The 18,582-nt window shown below is 38.0% G+C and overlaps 1 protein-coding gene across 1 annotated transcript in view; it reads left to right on the top strand.

Moving 5' to 3' along the window:
* The window catches only part of LOC140199082 (cilia- and flagella-associated protein 47-like), a 697,686-nt gene that overhangs the window by 456,393 nt on the left and 222,711 nt on the right, over positions 1 to 18,582 (top strand). The window contains exons 50-51 of the mRNA XM_072260570.1: positions 931 to 1,077; positions 7,436 to 7,533. Of these exons, the coding sequence (XP_072116671.1) occupies positions 931 to 1,077; positions 7,436 to 7,533 (245 nt within the window). The remainder of the gene's footprint in view (positions 1 to 930; positions 1,078 to 7,435; positions 7,534 to 18,582) is intronic.

The raw sequence follows: 18,582 nt of genomic DNA, 5'->3' as shown, positions 1-18,582 counted from the left end.
TCAAATGCGAAATGCAATTTATTTGAAATTTCTGATTTCACCATGAAGTCTTGAGTTGGAAGATGTGATGATCTTCCTTGAATTTAAATCTGTCTTTGTTGGGACAGTATGAGAGTCCAAGAGAGAGAGATCAAAGTGAGAATGGGATGGAATTTTAAAGTGACGGACTACTGGAAACTCAAGATCACCCTTGTGGATATGCTGCAAATGGTCACCCAATCTGTTTTTGTTTTTCCAATTTTGTACAGAGCACAATGTGAATACTTGATTAATGCACCAAAAATTGGAGTCTTCACTTAAATAGTAACTTTAAGAAACAATACATATGGGTGCCATGTCGCATTTGTACAAAATATTGGTTAGTCTGCACTTACAGCATTGTGCACCAATTTGATCACCCAGAATCAAAAAGGATGTGGTAGCAATGGAAAACGTTCATAGAGATTCACTAGGATGTTGCCGGGAATGAAGGGATGTAGTTATAAGGATAGGCTGGTTTATTCTTACTGAAACCTAAAGGGCTAAGAAGTTCATAAAATTATGAGGAGCGGGCCTGGATATGACAGACAGAAAGAATCTTTTTTTTCCCATAGCTAGATTGCACACATTTAAGTGAAAGGGGTGCAATTTAAGAGATAAAGGTGTGAGTTTTTCCACTCAGAGGGGTTGAATATCTAGAACATGCTGCCAGGGGAGGTGATGGAAGCAGATTCAATTATAATGTTTAAAAGACAGGAAAAGCATTGAGAGAAACAGGCCCAATGCCGGCAAATGGGATTAGCATTGATAGGCCTCATAGTTGGTATGGACAAGATGGACCTGAAGGGCCTGTTTCTGTGCTGTATGTTTCTATGATTTAATCAATACACTATGGAATAATTTTACCCAATGACTCCAGTTGACAGAGGATCTATTCTCTCTTTGTTTCAGGTGTAATTTCATTTGTGGCTGAAGGTGAAACTCTGCAACAGGACCAGCTGCCTGACTGCAGTAGCTCAGTGGAAAAGCCTAGTGGTGAACAGTCAGTAACAAATGTGACATCAATGACATACGAAATAACTGGAGATACAAACTCTGGTCTGCTTTCATCAATTAGTAACTTAAACCTGTTGCATACTACTTGCTTTGTTTTTGACAAAATTATTTATGCTACATAATAATGGTGTTCTTCAGGGACTGGTGTTGGGATCACTTTCTTCCATGTTACATGTCAATGATCTGGATAATGGAATTGACGGCTTTGTAGCCAAGTTTGCAGACAATACAAAGATAGGTTGAGGGGTAGGTAGTGCTGAGGAAGCTTGGAGTCTGAAGAAAGACGGATAGATTAGGAAAATGGGCAAAGAAGTGGCAGATGGAATACAGTGAGGAGAGGCATATGATCATGCACTTTGGTACAAGAAATAACGGTGTACACTATCTTAAAATTCAAAAATCAGAGGTGCAAATAGACTTGGGAATCCTAGTGCAGGATTTGTTAAGGTTAACTTGAAGGCTGAGTCCCTTATCTAAGAAGGGATGTGCTGGCATTGGGGAGGATTCAGAGAAGGTTTATGAGAATGATCCTAGAATGGAAGGGGTAACTTATGAGGAGCGTTCTAGGCCTGTACTTGCTGGAGTTTAGAATAATGAGTGGGCACCTCATTGAAACCTATTGAATATTGAAAGAGTGTGGATAGAGTATGGATGGAGTGGACATGGAAATCTTGCCCATCGTGGGGAAGTCTAGGACTGAAGAGCACAGCCTCAGAATACAATGACGTTGCTTTAGAACAGAGATGAGGTGGAGTTTCTTTAGCCAGAAGGTGGCGTATCCTTGAAATTCATTGCTGCAGATGGCTGTGGAGGCCAAGTCATTGGGTATATTTAAAGTGGACTTTGATAGGTTCTAATTAATAAGGATGTTAAAGATTGCAGGGAGAAGGCAGGAGAATAGGGTTGAATGGAACAATAAATCAGTCATGATAGAATGGCGGAGAGGACACAGTGGGCTATATGGCCTAATTCTGCTTCTATGTCTTATGGTCTTATAGTTTATCTTTTTCAAGTAACTGTGGAAAAATATGTGGGTGTGGCACTGTTTAAAAAGCAGAGGAATTTTTAATTCCTCCTGCTTGAAGGCACATTCCCAGCCCATTTAGTGCGAAAACCAAGTGCTCAAAAATTGGTTTGTATACATTACATTTTGAAAATGAGTGAAATAAGGAATTGTTAGAATAGTTGTGTTGCCACAGGCACTTCAAGTATTGTTTTGATTGCTGAACCCCTGACCAGATATGATTCAAAGGCCATCAAGTTCAAAATCAAGTCAGTGCACAGTGCTCGAATTAAAAATATTTACATCTCCCAGCCAACTAAGTGAGGCTGGATATTCACTTGCAAAACAAAGTTCTATTGGTTTCAATTTCTACTTAATGCTGTACAGATAGAACTGAGAAGTTTGCTACATGGAGTATTTCTTCCTATTCCATTAGTTTTGTTGGCTAGAGCAGAACAGAAAACTATTTAAACTGGCTTGCGGCATAGTTTAAAATAATTAAATGTGAAGCAACAGAATGTAATGTAAAACTGAGCTAGTTATAAAAGAAATACCCAAAGTCAGCAAATGGGCAATAGTGAGGAATTTTGTTGCCTAATGTTTGCTGGAGGTTCCTGAAATACGGGGAGCGATAAGTTAGCCATTATTGTTAATTAATATCCACTGAAGTCTTTTAATAAATGTGTTAGAATGTTAAACAGTTCTACAGGCCACCAAAAACTCTGAAATCCTTTCCACATTTCCATTTTGCCTTTGACAATAGAAGGCCCATCATGTCTGCAATCCAATTCCCTTACTGATTTTCCCCACATTTTTAGACCAGTGTAGAATACCTGTGACTGCTTGAGCACTCTTCTATATTGACCTTACTCTTTCAAGAGAGCAGAAAATATTTCCTCATGTAAGAGGTGGAAGAACTGAGGACATCTATTTCTCATGAAATGCACTGGTGCGTTCTCAATTTTTAGGAAAGGACATCTGAGAAATGCTGGCAGATCTATGCCAAGCTACAAGTATCTGTGTCTGGGACTTTTGTTTGAATGCAGAGGCACTGAACTTGTTGGCTGTTTTGATCAGCAATTTCTAGAATATGTTGTAGTTTTGGACACTATATCTGCCTATTAAACCTGCTTCAAATTAGACTCAGTGCAGGAACAGCAGGGAAAACAACCGCAAGGGAGAAGAATAAACTAATTTACATTATTAATATTATTTATTTATTATTAATTATGTAATTATTGGTAGGTGAATTACATTTTGTAATTTTACTTTTGTTAATTAAATTTTCTAATAGTTTTTGAATAGCAGTTTCGTTACATCACATCCTTGTGAACTTCTCCCCTCTGTTTTTTTTATATCCACTCAAAGGATGTGGAGCTCACAGACTGAACTGGCATTTAATGGCCCATCTGTAGCTGACCTTGAAGGCCATAGTGAGCTGCTTTCGTAAAATATTGCAGTCCTTGAGGTGTAGATACATCCTCAATGTTGCTCCCCAGTAACAGCTAATTGGGGAGGATCTTCTGTATTTGCTGGCATAAGAGTGAAGAGTTTTTTCACAGCATGATACTTCATTCTTATTTCTGAATTTGTATATCTTCCAATAATTGCAATTTTCACACCATGCTTTTCAGCATAGTCATTAAATCGCAGTCATACAGCATGGAAATAGTTTCATCATTGGCCAAGCAACACATACACAATGCTGGAGGAACTCAGCAGGCCAGGCAGCATCTATGGGAAAAAAAAAGTGCAGTTGTCATTTCGGGCTGTGACCCTGCAGCAGGACTGGAGAAAAAAAAGATGAGGAGTAGATTTAAGGGTGGGGGAGGGGTGAAGTAAAGAGCTGGGAAGTTTATTGGTGAAAGAGATACTGGGCTTTAGAAGGGGGAATATAATAGGAGAGGATAGAAGGTCATGGAAGAAAGGAAAGGGGGGAGCAGCACCAGAGGGAGGCAATGGGCAGGCAGGGAGGTAAGGTGAGAGAGGGAGAAGGGGATGGGGAATGGTGAAGGGGGAGGGGCATTACCAGAAGTTCGAGAAATCGATGTTCATGCCATCAGGTTGGTGGCTACCCAGACGGCCAAACTGATCTCTGCTAACCAAAATTCCAATCTAAATTAGTCCCATTTGCACTTGGCCCATATCCTTCTAAACTTTTTTGATTCATGTATCTTTCCAAGTTTCTTTTAAACGTTGTTAATGTACCTGCCTCAGCACTCTGGGTGAAAAGATTGCCCTTCTGGTTCCTGTGAAGTCTCTTCCCTCTCACTCTATATCTATGTCCTCTAATGACTGATTCTTCAAACCTGGGAATTTTCCTGATTAATGCCCCTCATGATTTTATACACCTCTTTAAGATAACCCTTCATTCTTGCATGTTCCAATGAATATAGTCCTAGACTGCTCAATCTCTTTATATAACTCAGTCACTCAAATCTTTTCTGCATTCTCTCCAGCTGAATGGATTATTTCCTACAGCAGGGTGACCAAACTGAATACAATACTGTACTCCAAGTGTGGCCTCAACAACATCTTGTACAACTGCAGCATAATATTTCATCTTCTCTGCACATTGCCCTGACAAATGAAGGTCAGCATGCCAAAAGACTTTTTCACCACCCTGTCTACTTACACTTGTATTCTTTAGTCCTCTGTTATACAACACTTCCAATAACTCTACCATTCGCAAAATACAACATGTCACAATTACCCCTCACACTTAGCTGAATTAAAATCACCTTCCCCATCTATTTCAAAGTATTGATTTCTTTTTTAAACAAACAATTTGTTCTTAAACATATTTTGTCTAGATACGTAAATTCATGAAAATGAGAGAAAAAGTGTTGGATTTATTAGGGAACCCTTACAAAGCACAACATATTCCCACCCTGGGAAGCTTCTCATTTAAAAATGCATTTGTTAATTTAATACACCATTATTATTTCTCCCTGCAAACATTATGCAGCAAGCAAGGAAATCATAAATTTGTACCATGAGGAAAATGATGTGACGATTTGCAGATGTTGTAGTTTCCAGGATGAAACTAGTTAAATGGACCAGCTGGCCTGTTCATGTCCATTTTTATATCAATAAAATCAGCAATAAGTATGCATGAATTTAATTGTATGGTCATTTGGTGATTTCCTGGAGGGCTAATAGTATGAATTGGCAATTTCACAAATGGAAATAAAAAGTGATTTTTAAAATTGTGTTACAGATCAAAATAGGTGACGTTTTTAAACTAGGGTGATTATCACTTTAAATACAAGAATCTTCACGTCTATGCTTTTTTACATCTACTTATGGCAACCACAAAATTATAATGAGATCATGTACAATCTTTGGAGAAATGTGAAATTTTTCATTTACAAATATCTTCTTGACAACATCTATTGCTCCCATTTTGAGGATATTTCCCAGTTCATTCTCCAAGGCTGTTTTCTGTCTAGCTTCTAATTAATTTACAGATTTAGTCTTTTTAGAGCATAGTTGAACAATATTGAGCAACAAATACAAAATGCTAAAGGAATTCGGTAGGTCAGGCAGCATCTATGGATGTTTCGGGCTGAGAACCTTCTTCAGGATTGGAAAGAAAGGAGAAAGGTACCAGAATGAAAAGGTAGGGAGGGGTTGGGAAGGAGAACAAGCTAGAAGGTGATAGGTGAAGCCAGGTGGGTGGGAAAGGTTAAAGGCTGGAGGAAAAGGAATCTGATGAAAGAGGAGAGTGGACCATGGGAGAAAGGGAAGAAGGTGGGACACCAGAGAGAAGTGATAGGCAGGTGATGAAAAGAGGTAAAGGGCCAAAGTGGGGACTAGAAGAAGAGGGAAGGGTGAGGAGAAAGAAAAAAAAACACTAGAAGGAGAAATGAATATTCAGCTTGGAGGCTGCCTAGATAGAATACAAGATGTTAGCTCTCCACCTAAGAGTGGCCCCATCATGGCAGAAAAGGAGACAATTGACCGACATGTCGAAACAGGAATAGGGATAGGAATTAAATTGGTTGACCATAGGGAAATTCTGCTTTTGGCAGATAGAACTCTCTCTGATGAACTGTAAATTTCCAAAATGTTCAGTTGCTCTATCGTTAATTTCAGATTACAGCAAATTCCCCAAAATTTATATTAAATTACTGGCCTATAATCCCCTGTTTCTTTTCTCTCACTTTCAACCTACATTGAAACGATCCATCAAAATCTGCAATCCATATCTAGTTCTAGACCATGGAGTAGCCTCATGAATGTTACCGGGTGTAAACAATAGCTAAGTCAGAGTGTAAGAACAAAAAGCTTAAACATTCACAATTTCTTTCAGTAGAAGACCTGAGTGAGTGATCTTTCTTCACCCTATCCCGAGGTTTCATTTCTGCAATTGCCAATTTGTAATTTGATTAACTCAATATCTCATCAAGAAATAGCTGAAAGCACTCAACACTTGAAAAGCAAGGGATCCAACATTATCCAAATTTTAGCGCTGAAGACCTAAACTGGAAGTGGTTACATTTTTTACCTTTATCCCTGATATCCACCTGATAAGGTTTCCAGATATATCCAGTTCATAGGAGACAACATATCTAAATTGACCATCATTACATATAGTGCAACAATGAAATAACAAGACCCACCACATCTTCTCAAGTTCATTTAAGGTGCAACTGGCCTGAAAATACTGACTTTGCATGCAAAAGCTGTATTTGTAATGGGCTGCCAGTTTTGATGTTTGGCAAAACTTCAGTCCAAACTTTGGCAGTAATAAAAACTATTGAATAATTTTTAAGAAAATGTATTCCTCTAAATCATTAACATATGCTCATAAATCTTTATTAACATTAAACCTGAATAATTAAAATAAAGCAGGAATCCACCCTTTTGCTTCCTTCTCCTTCCTTCTCCTTTGCCTTGCAAAACCCATTTAAATTAATGAGGTCAGACAAGGTCAGTATTTGAAAGGTCATGTCCAACATAATCGTTGAGGATTGTCGGCAAGGCCACCCTTGAGGAGGCCAATGGCAGAAGGAACTTAAAATATTTGGGATATGAATTTGTTATTAAATTTGCAACCTATACATCTTAAAGTGTAGCTTCAAAAATCTTCCTCTTGTTTCCCGTTCAAGCAGATCTGGGTCATTCAACTACCTAACTTATTGCAACCATCAAATTATGGAATAGATAGTTTCCACTGTATCAATTATATTGAGTTATGATTAATATACTGTATGTGTTCATAAACATTTAAACTCCATTACAATAATATTTTTTGGTTTTGAATATCCAAAATTATTAGATAGAATCTATTGGAGTTTGTTTCAAAACTTGTTGTGGAGTAATGGTGTTAATAGGATTAATAGGGTTAAAATATTATTCATGAAAATAGTTTTTTTCATCTTTCATCTACAGCAAAGAAGAATAAATTATATAGAGTCTGGTTTTACTTAGAGATTAATACTGTTCCAGCTCCACCTGAGCAGCGGCTTTGCGTAACCTGTGCTGTACAGGTAAGTACTATATAAAGTTTACAAAATAAAAGTTTACACTTTTAATCATGTGTAAAATGCTACATACAGATGATATGAATGTTGTTAGAATTCAACTTACAATAGTTCCAGTTCCATATCAAATTAATTTGCACTCAATTACAATCAGATTCATTGATATTTTAAACCACTTCAAATCAAGTAACCCTAGCATTAATCTAAACTAAAATAGTTAAAGAATAATTATGTTAACTAATTGCAAATATTAAACTGAACCAAAATATTTTAAATATGAGCAGCCTTTCCGTTTTCTTGTCTGCAGCTGAACAATATCCTTTGGAATTAATGGGGTCAGGCCTAATATGTGTGGTTGGCAAGGGGCAATCACTTAATATAGCAAAGTTCAAATATTCCCAAAAATTTTACAAAAATTTTTAACACTGAAATATAATTCTATTCTCAAAATTGCTCTTGTGTCTTTAGACATAATTATTACAATGTACTGGTATGAAAGTTCATTTATTTCGCTACTGCTGTCTTTGGTCTATGCTTTTTGTGAATACTGTTGAATACAGTCTCCACACACAATAACCCAACAAAAATCTTAAAGATGTGTTGTGTTCACTACAAATTTATTGTGCATTTTTTGCAGTTAATTAATATATATTTATTTAGTCGATGGTAGACTTTATGCTTTCTACTCATGTCAATCTCTGAATAACAAGCAGAGAGTTATGCTAAACATAACATCGGTATTACAAATTGAAGTCCTACTTTTTCAAAATATTACAAGTGATTCTGGTTAATTGTGGACTATCACAAAAAATATTAAAAATGCTGAACTATTTATCACCAAGACAAACTATCTCGCTTACTTCTATGTGGAAAAGCAATTTATTATCACTAGGTAACCTCGTTGGTTTAAGACAGTAGTTACATATAAAATTTGTACATCCGGAGTGATGTAGAACATCAGCTGGGCTTTGTACATCCTAAGTGATCTAGAACAGAAACTGGGCAAAAAAAAGAGACTTGCAAGTATTCTTATGGCATCTTGTGATAGGAAATAAAAAACAAATAACGTTAACTTTAATGTTTCTGAATCTTATGCTCATCTAGTGATCATTTCTGGATTTGAATATTTTCTGCAGAGCGGCACAAGGTTGCATTATTACTCTATGTTACTGAGTGGAATCACAAAATGCTGGATGAACTCAGCAGACCAGGCAACAGCTGTGGAAAAGAGTATAGTTGATGTTTCGGGCTGAAACGTTGACTGTACTCTTTTCCATAGATGCTGCCTGGCCTGCTGAGTTCCTCCAGCATTTTGTGTGTTGCTTGGATTTCCAGCATCTGCAGATTTTCTCTTGTTTGTTGCTGAGCGGAATGCAAGGATTTCCTGCAAATGTATACAAATATAGAAATCCAGAAGTTATTATCACTGACTTGATGTGGCACAGAAAGTTGTGTTCTGACATTGGACTTCATTTTCCTGTTTCTAAAAATGGAAATGCAGTTAGCTTTTTTTTCTTGATTATGTATTTAAAAACTGCTATAATTGGTTAGTTCTGACTTTTCCCAATGGTTAATTTCCTGTTCTATGTCCGGTGGTTGCAAAATTAAATAGGCAGATATTTGGAAAGATGGAGGTTTGAGGTCTAAGAGTGTGAGTGTATAAATAAATGACTGACAACTGGATGATGTGGAATCTGAAGAGGGTGGGAGAAAACTTCTCCTAATGATTTCCATCTGCTGGATATCCTATTCCTTGAGGTTTTCATCTCTCTGTTAATGATTACTGATAAAAAGAACTTGAAAGTTCAGACATTGAAGTATTTTTGTCTTTTTTTAATCAGACAAGGTATTGATCATTTATAGATTCTGTAGAAATCAGCTTCAAAGTGTTGCACATTCTCCTAATTTTTAAGAAACTTTGATCAACAAAACACATAGGAGAATAGTGTTCTAAAAGCTTGGGAGATCTAGGCCAGATTTTCTCGAAGTATGCCCTCTTCATTAAATATGTTTGTGCATAAATTACTAATGAGGTTGATATCAGTAAATGGTTCAGTAAGGATATTGAAGTGTTTGGACTTTTGATCCTCCCAATTTAGCACTCTAATCTAGCTCATGTTGGAATCAGATGAAATTGGATATTTTAGAAATGAGCCAGATGGTGCGAACATTCAGATGAACATTTGTTGTAAGCAATAGATGGAAGACTATTTTAGATGCATAAGGTTTTAAAGTAAGTTAGATTACAGGAGATATAATGACTAAAGATAGCTAATAGAGTGAAATAAGGATTGAGCAAAAGGGCAAAGAGACAGACAAATAAGAATATTAAAAATTTGAGATTTTGCTTTCTTTGTTGTTTTGATACGAATATGTGCACTTTTCTATGCAAATAAAGCTGATGGTAATTTTAAACAAATATCAAATTATTTCAGCTTTTAATTGTATGATATTGCTATAGTAAATATGATTTGCATCTGCAACAATGTTATAAGATTCATGGGAAGTTTCAGATGTCATTTTGCAAAGTGACCAAAAGCTATACAAACCACAATTGACAATTCACTTGTTATCTTACATTTACCGTAAATTGTAAGCACCTTTACTTATTATGAACAATGTATTACGTTGTCATCAAATGTGGCTTAAAATTGAGCATTTAAATCTGGCCCAGTGCTTAAATAGGCCAAACATCGGGTCGTTCTTTAATCTCAGACCTGGGCCCTGCCACTTTGATATGCTCATGGGGCCAGGCATCACCACCTTGATTTGCCCCATACCTGACCTTTCTAACCTGGCCAGGTGTTTAAATCATTCAAACATTGGCTTGTTCCTTGATCTTGGGCCCGGGCCCTGCCACCTCAACTCTGCCTCACCTCGTCTCAGTTCTACTGCTGCGAATTGGCTCCAAGTCCACTCCAGCAATGGCCAAGTATTGGCTCATTCCTTGCTCTTGGACTTAAGGCCTGCCACTTTGATTCACGCTGTACATGCCTCGCTGCAACCATACTGCACCTTCCAGACTTCAGTTCACACTGCAGGGGCAGTTTCAGGCAATTGATTGCAGTGATTTTTTTTTCTCTAGAAAAGTGTAATTAATAGAGTAGTTAATAGTTTTATTTGCTGCCAGCAAGGTGTTGCTGTATTTCACTAGCGCCATCTTAAACCTGATGCGAATATTACAAATTTTGGGTTAGGGTTCAGTTTTGAAATGAGTTACCTTCTTCTATATTTCCTCTTTTTTTTCTAGTTTCTCTTGACTCATCCTTTTAGTTTGCATTTCTTTGTCCTTGAACAGTCCTCAATTCCCATGAATACCTGCTCAATGATTTCACACCTATTTCTGGAAAACCCATGTAAACATGAAAAGCCCTATGTAAAAATACATAAATAATATACATAATGAATTCCCTGTGTTTATTCATCAAAGTAAATGAGTTCAACTTTAATTGCCACAGAGAGAACATGAGTAGATAGCAAAGAAATTCACTTTTTTGATAAATTGCTACTTTCTTGGGTTTGATCTGGTTGAGTGTCTTATCAAGGTCTTGGGTAAAATAATGGATAGTAGTATAAATAGAGAAACAGGCCAGAGACTGTAGCAGCATCAACATAAAATCGTCATACCATGCCATTTGCAGTACTGAGAGTTGAAATTTAATCCTGTTTGCTTTCAAGATTTGCAGCTGCAAATCTTGAAAATGATTGAAATCAATATACCAATGCCACAATTAACAAAAGGAGATATTTCTCTCTCCTACATAGGCAGTCCCTCAGAACTGAGGATGACTTGCTCCCATTTCTTTTTGTAGGTTCTAGGTTCATGATGAGGCCAGTGTGGAAACTGCTCTCTTCTGATCTGATCCACAAATGGATCAGAAGTTGACGAACGAATGGTTATGTGCAGATACTTTGTGAGGTAGTGTGCTCCTTAGCCTCTTGGCTAGGGCTTGTACATGTAACCAAAGAATGGCTAAAATATTCTCCATATCAGCCTTCTCCAAGTTAGTCAGTTGTGGAGGTCCCCAGCGGATATCTACAGAGTTATTAGAGGTGCAACTTGGAAGGCTGCTTTGTTAAATGTAAGACACCATATGATGGATCAATATTCCATGTTTTCAGAAATACTATAAGTCTAAAAAAACTATGTAACTAATAATGAATTTAAGAAGTCTTTCCCCAGAATTTGATTGTCAGACATTGAATGGAAGTCATTATTTGGAAATTTATTAGTGACTTTTTATAAAATTTGAAAGGATCTTGAGTTGTTTTTACCGGTTGTTACAATATTCTGCCATCATTCATATTGAACATTTTTTAAGAATGATTCCCTGAGATGTTTCATGAGTGACCTTCCAAGACCATACTTTCGTAAGTGATGTATTTAAAAGGCATGTCAGGCATACTTCTTAAAATTATATATGTTGATACTTTCAGTTTGCTATTTTACCAAAAACAAGTTTGCCTGGAAATGTGTGCCTCGTCACTGAAGCTAAATGAGCCACATAGCAGGACCAGTGTGTTTGAAACTACTAAATTGTTTCTGTATATTTATTTCCACCACTAGGTCTTGTAAGAGTGAAATTGTTTGCATATTGAAGAAAGTAGGTGCCATTGAGTTTTACCTTAGTCAAAGCAACAGAATGCAAAATCTATTAATTTTACAGGTAATCGTGTCATGTTTGGATAGCATCAAAAATTTTAAAAAATGAAACTCATTGCAACATTGTGAATGTGAAATAGCTTTTATTTTGTAATTTATATGAAAGTAGTGAAGGGCCGAACAATATAGTGTGTATGTACAGTATATATATTTGTAAGCAGTGAAATGCCACACAAATATATAATTAGAAATTATATATTAAGCACTTACAATAACAGAAGGTGTGCAAATGTTCCATATCACACTAATTGTATCTTGTGGCAATGAAAATGCACTAATTGTTTGCCTGGTTCATAAGACTTATTTCTATTATGTTTCCTGAGCATCAAATGTGCAAACGACAATTTTCTACCAACATCCAAGGCAGGCATTTAGTGTGGAGTTGATCTCTCAGACACATTATGATACACAAATTATGAAATATGACAAACTCAAATGATATAAAGCAAATATATATCTAGATGCTAGAAAATATATATAAAAGAAAAGAGGGAAGACTTGAAGCTGCAGAAATGTGATTTTTGAGGAGAATGATGAAAATATCGTGGAAGCACAGTAACAAATGAGGAATTGTTGCAAAAAGCTGGAGTAGGAAGAGAGTTGATATTATCAATCAGGAAATGGCAGCTGGAATTTCTGGGACATGTACTGAAGAAAGAGAAAATCGAACATCTTGCAGTGATGTGAAAAACAGATGGAAGAAAAAGTTGTGGTCAAGAATGCATGGCATTTACATCAGGGGATGGACAGACAAAAGTTTTGAAGACCTTATTAGAACTTCCTGGATTAAAGACAGATGGGAGACCATGATAGAAGACAATGATCGCCCACGTCATACAACACAACACATGATGGTGATGATAGATGCTAGAAAATCTGAAATTAAAACAGGAAACCACAAAAGCATTCAGTCAGGTAGAATCTGTGGAAAGAGAAATGGTTAATGTTTCAGGTCTTGGCTGTAACGGCTGTTTAGGTCAACTGGATAGTGGTGAGGGAGGAGGTGTAAGAGCAATTGTTATACCTCCTGTAATGTTTCATGTATGACCTTCTGAGGCCATCTTCTCAGAGAAGGTGTCAGGGGTCAGGGAGGGATGGGTAGGGAGTGATGAATGGGCCAGAGTGTCGTGGCAAATTATCTTTAGTTTTCTGACAGGGGCCTTTGATTCTTGAGTTTGGAGACCTTCACATTGGTAAGAAGTTCTGCAGAGAGCTTTAAACTGGAGTATTAGCTTCTAGATCCCAATTTTGTAATTTAGTTTAGTATTGAATTTCGGACTGGAATGGTGTGCAGGTATGGTAACTTACTACAGTCATGAGTTCATTTGTGTTTCAGGTCCTGTCAGCCACATAATACTTTGGACAACTTTCTTAAATAACTCAAATACACGACATTTTATTTCTTTGAATGATTTAATATAACTCTATATAAATTCCAATGTTGGAAAGTGTGTAACTTTATTCCCTTCTGTTTGGTTTGGAAATAAATATTTTGATGTGAACTTAGTTAAAGTAAACTTCTGATTTATTTTCTGGCAACACACAGTGGTGAGATAATGAATTTAGTGGCAAAAAAATTGCCTATATTGTTAAATGTCTGCAGCCATAAATCAATTTGCTACTATAAATGCAAATATAGCTTAGGAATCATTAAGTTAGCAAAATGTAGAGATGGTTTGTTTTTATATATTGAATTATTGTACATTTGAAAGTCCTTTAGTTTTGCTTGTATATTGATCTGCCAGTTCAAATGAGTGGAATATTTGAAACAAACCCAACTTGTCAAATTTGTATTAAAATTGACAGGCAGAAAGTTTAAAAAATTACTTCTCATCATGTATAACAAGCAAATACTGTAATTGTAAAAATTTGGAAGAGGATTTTTTTTATGTTACATTTTTTACATGTTTTGGTTCTATTTAATATGAACAAACACCAGTTCTTTAAATGTCTCTGTTAACTTTCAGTTATCAAATTCTGGCATGGGGAATTCTGTTTGTCATTTAATTATCCTTGTACTAAAGAATGTACAAATGTATAAAAGTAATGCAGCCTTGCAAGAATCATTCTCATAAATGACTCTCAAATATTTAACATACTCTGCCACTCCACTAATGCTTTTAATTTGTATGCTTTGCAGTTATATTTATTTGGATGGAAGAATGAAAATACTCAAACTCTACCAATTATATAAATTTGAAGTGTCAAATTAGTTGAAGAAGTCAAAGAAAACATTTCTAGGTTTTGTTTCCCTTATTACAATATTCTCTCGGGAGATGACTCATGCAAGTTCATTTCAGTAGGAGATTGTATAATGTGGTGGAAAACAAGTAGAACTGCAGATGCTGGAAACTGAAGCATAAACAAAAATGTTGGAAGAATTCAGCCAGTCAAGCAGCATCCATGGAAAGATAAAACCAGCTAACATTTTGGATCAGTGACCCTTCCTCCAGAAGTGGGGAAAGAATGAAGGGCTTACAGTTTTCAAAGTAGAGCTGGCCTCATGAGTCAAGGTAAAATGCATATGGAAATAGCTTAAGAGACATTAGGTGTTAAAGTGAACCAACCTTCACACATAAATTGACAAAATGCTGGAGGAACTCAACAGGCCAGGCGGCATCTATGGAAAAGAGTACAGTCAACATTTCAGGCCGAGGTCCAGTCCTGCCAAAGGGTCTCTGCCTGAAATGTTGATTGTACTCTTTTCCATAGATGCTGCCTGGCCTGCTGAGCTCTTCCAGCACTTAGTGTGTGTTGCTTGGATTTCCAGCATCTGCAGATTTTCTCTTGTTTGTGATTGGATTTCCACACATAAATTATTTATTTTGGCTTATTATTTTACTGTATACCATAATAAGCAAAGAATAGATGAATTATTTCCCACATGCTGACAATCTGCTTGTTCAGATCAGCTGGCAGGGGTGTTTGCAGACATTCTTAACCTCTCCCTGCTTCAGTTTGAGGTTCCCACCTACTTTAAGAAGACCACAGTCATCCCAGTTCTTAAGAAAAATGAGGTAATGTGCCTTCATGACTACCATCTCGTGGCTTTGAGAGGCCGGTCATGGTCCAGCCTTCTAGAGCACTTCAACCCACTATGATTTGCCTACCAGCAAAACAGTTCCATAGCAGATGTCATCTCCCTGCCCCTACAATCTGGAGTAGCTGGACAGTGAAATCACCCACATTAGACTTTTGTTTATTGACTACAGCTTTCTTTTCAATACCGTAATTCCTAGCAAATTCCTCTACAAATTCCTGGACCAAACTCAATATCACCCTTTGGAAATGGAGCCTTGACTTCCTGATAAGAGACTGCAATCAATAAAAATAGGCAGCAACAACTTTATCCTTACTGGCATCCTTAACCTTTTAATTCCTATACACTCATGACTATGTGGTCAAATTCTATTCCAACTCCATCTACAAGTTTGTAGATACTACCACTGTAGCGGGCTGTACAAGAAGGAGATAGACAGCCTCATGTCATGGTGTCATAACAGTAGACTTTCCCTCAATGGTAGCAGAACAGAGCTGATCGTTGACTTCAGGAAGTGGGGTGGTGTGCATGCTTCTGTTTACATTAATGGTGTTGAGGCCGAGAGGATTGAGAATTTCAAGTTGCTAGGAGTGAATGTCACCAGTAGTCTCTACTGGTCCAACCATGTAGACTCCATGGCCAGAAGAGCTCACCAACACCTCTACTTCCTCAAGACACTAAATAAATTTGTAAAGTCCCCCTTGACCACCAATTTTTATTGATGCAGCCTAGAAAGCAACCCATCCAGATGCATCATGGCTCTGCCCATGACCACAAGAAACTGCAACAATTTGTGGACACAGCTCATCACGTGGTGGAAACCAGTAAAAGAACCCCTCCATGGACTCCATCTACACTTCTTGCTGCCTTTGGTAAAACAGTCAACATAATGAATGACCTCACCCACTCCAGACATTCCCTCGTCTTCTGCTCCCATTGGGCTGCAGGTCCAATACCTGAGGGTGCATACCATCAGGCTCAATGACAAATTTTATGAGCTGTTTTAATAAGACTATTGAATTGTCCTATAGTACGATAAGATGGAATCTTACTTGACCTTGCAAACTACCTCATTATGACCTTGCACCTTATTGTCCACCTCATTACACTTTTCTGTAACTGCACTATTTTGTTCTGCACTTGTTTATTGTTTTATCTTGTATTATCTCAAGGGACTGTTGAAATAAATTAATCTGTATGAATGGTATGCAAGACAAGATTTTCACTGTACCTCAGAACAATTGACAATGATAGAACAATTTACCAATGTTCAGAAATCATAGGACATTGAGTGCTTGAGAAATGTGAACTAATTACATACTTTGTTGTGAAATATGTGTACCGATACTATATAGAATAAATCAGGGGACCCCAACCTTTTTTGCACAGTGGACCAGTTTCATATTGACAATATTCTTGCGGACCGGCCGACCGGGGGGGGGTAGGGTTGCCAAGGGACGAGAGTAGCTGTCAAATACGCTGGGTTTACCCCGAAAAAGACTACAATGACCATGAAGCCTTGCGCGGGCACCAGTGCGCATGCGTGTACAGTTTTTCCTACAAATCGTTTTTGGCGAATCTGTCCGGGGGGGGAGAGGGTGTTAATCACGACCGGAATATCGGATATAGATGGCTAATACACTCAATTTCCTTTCTAAAAGGGTTTATCTAACGAATCTAATATTAAACACACAGCGTATATTTTCCTCGCCTGAATATAGTGATAAGTCAATTATCAGGGGAGCTTGAAGTAAGTGTTGAACGAACTTCCAGTAGAAGTGGTAGAGGCAGGTCCAATATTATCATTTAAAGGAAAATTGGATAGCTATATGGACAGGAAAGAAATGGAGGGTTATGGGCTGAGTGCAGGTCGGTGGGACTAGGCGAGAGTAGCATTCGGCACGGACTAGAAGGGCCGAGATGGCCTGTTTCCATGCTGTAATTGTTATATGGTTATATAAGTCAATAGCATCATAACATTTTAAGTAACATTTGGATATTAAACACGCAGCGCATATTTTCCTCATATGAACATTGTGACAAAAGAGGGTTACAAAAGTACACATAGACTAAGATGTTAACTGTCCTGTGCTATCACAGGTGGGATCATCAGTTGATCTGCCACCTGTCTTCAGGAGAGAGAGATAAGTAAGACAATGGAGCTGCATTTGGAAATGTTAATGAGGAGACGAGACAGAGTTTAATAGAAGGAGACACCGGTCTGAGTATTGTCAGACGGGCTGCTTTGAACCCTGAACTGGTTGAAGTCTGATGGACAGGCGATACCTCAACAGGGGGGATAAAAAGGGACAGGTTCGCTAAGGCAACAGACACCACACACGACACCACGAGGTAACGAGACCCTGGAAGCGGTGCGCCCCCACAAGTTGGTGGGAGTTTTGGAGGTCTGGTCGTGGGACCAACCATAGACGCACAGGGTGGAAAGATACGGTCGGTGGGAACCTGGTGTGTGTCTGCCCTTGCCTGGGTGCCGGGTTCACCGCTGAAGAACGATCATGTCTGGAACGGAGGGGTCACAGTCGGTGACCTCAGAAGACATTACAAAGGGCTCACCCGAAAGCTAACTGCGAGGAATATCGAAAGTCTGTTTGGAATCCGATTTGCATATTCATTTGTTCTCTCTCTCTCTCTCCAACAGCACGACGGCGATTACTGCGAACTGAACTAAACTGAACTCTGTCACTTGTGATTGATCATCTTACCCCTAGACTGCGATAGAGCTTGATTGACCCTATTATCCTAGTTCTGTGTACATGTGTGTTTATTCATTGCTAACCTGTTGCATTTATACCCTTACTATTAGAGTACTGTGTTGCTTATTTCTTTAATAAAGCTTTCTTAGTTCCAGTAATCCAGACTCCAACTGAGTGGTCCATTTCCGCTGGTTTGGCAACCCAGTTACGGGGTACGTAACAACATATAAAATCATTGCATCACACCAATATTGCTGAATCAGTGGGAGCCCTGGGCTTGTTTTCCTGCAACAAGACGGTCCGATCGAGGGGTGATGGGAGACAGCGATACTCGAACGGGGTTCCTTGTGTCCAGTCTATTCCGCAATTCAGTTTTCGTTGCATTCATTGCAGAGATATGTTGGAAATGGAAACAGCGTTTTCAGTGCTTTCATGGCTATCTCAGGATATTTAGCCTTGGCTTTGATCCGGAATGCCGGCAGAGATGTTATGTCAAACATACTTTCCAGCCCGCCGTCATTTGCAAGCTCGAGGAGTTGATCTCCTTCCTGCGCTGACATGGATGACGCGCGGGTAATGACCTCGCATGCGTTCAAGCCCAACAGTGGACGTGACAGGGAATGAGGAAAGGTGCAACT

The sequence above is a fragment of the Mobula birostris genome, chromosome 6 (genome assembly GCF_030028105.1).
Source record: "Mobula birostris isolate sMobBir1 chromosome 6, sMobBir1.hap1, whole genome shotgun sequence".
Lineage (NCBI taxonomy): Eukaryota > Metazoa > Chordata > Chondrichthyes > Myliobatiformes > Myliobatidae > Mobula > Mobula birostris.
Note: the sequence above shows the minus strand (reverse complement) of the source record. Positions and strands in the feature narration are given on the sequence as shown.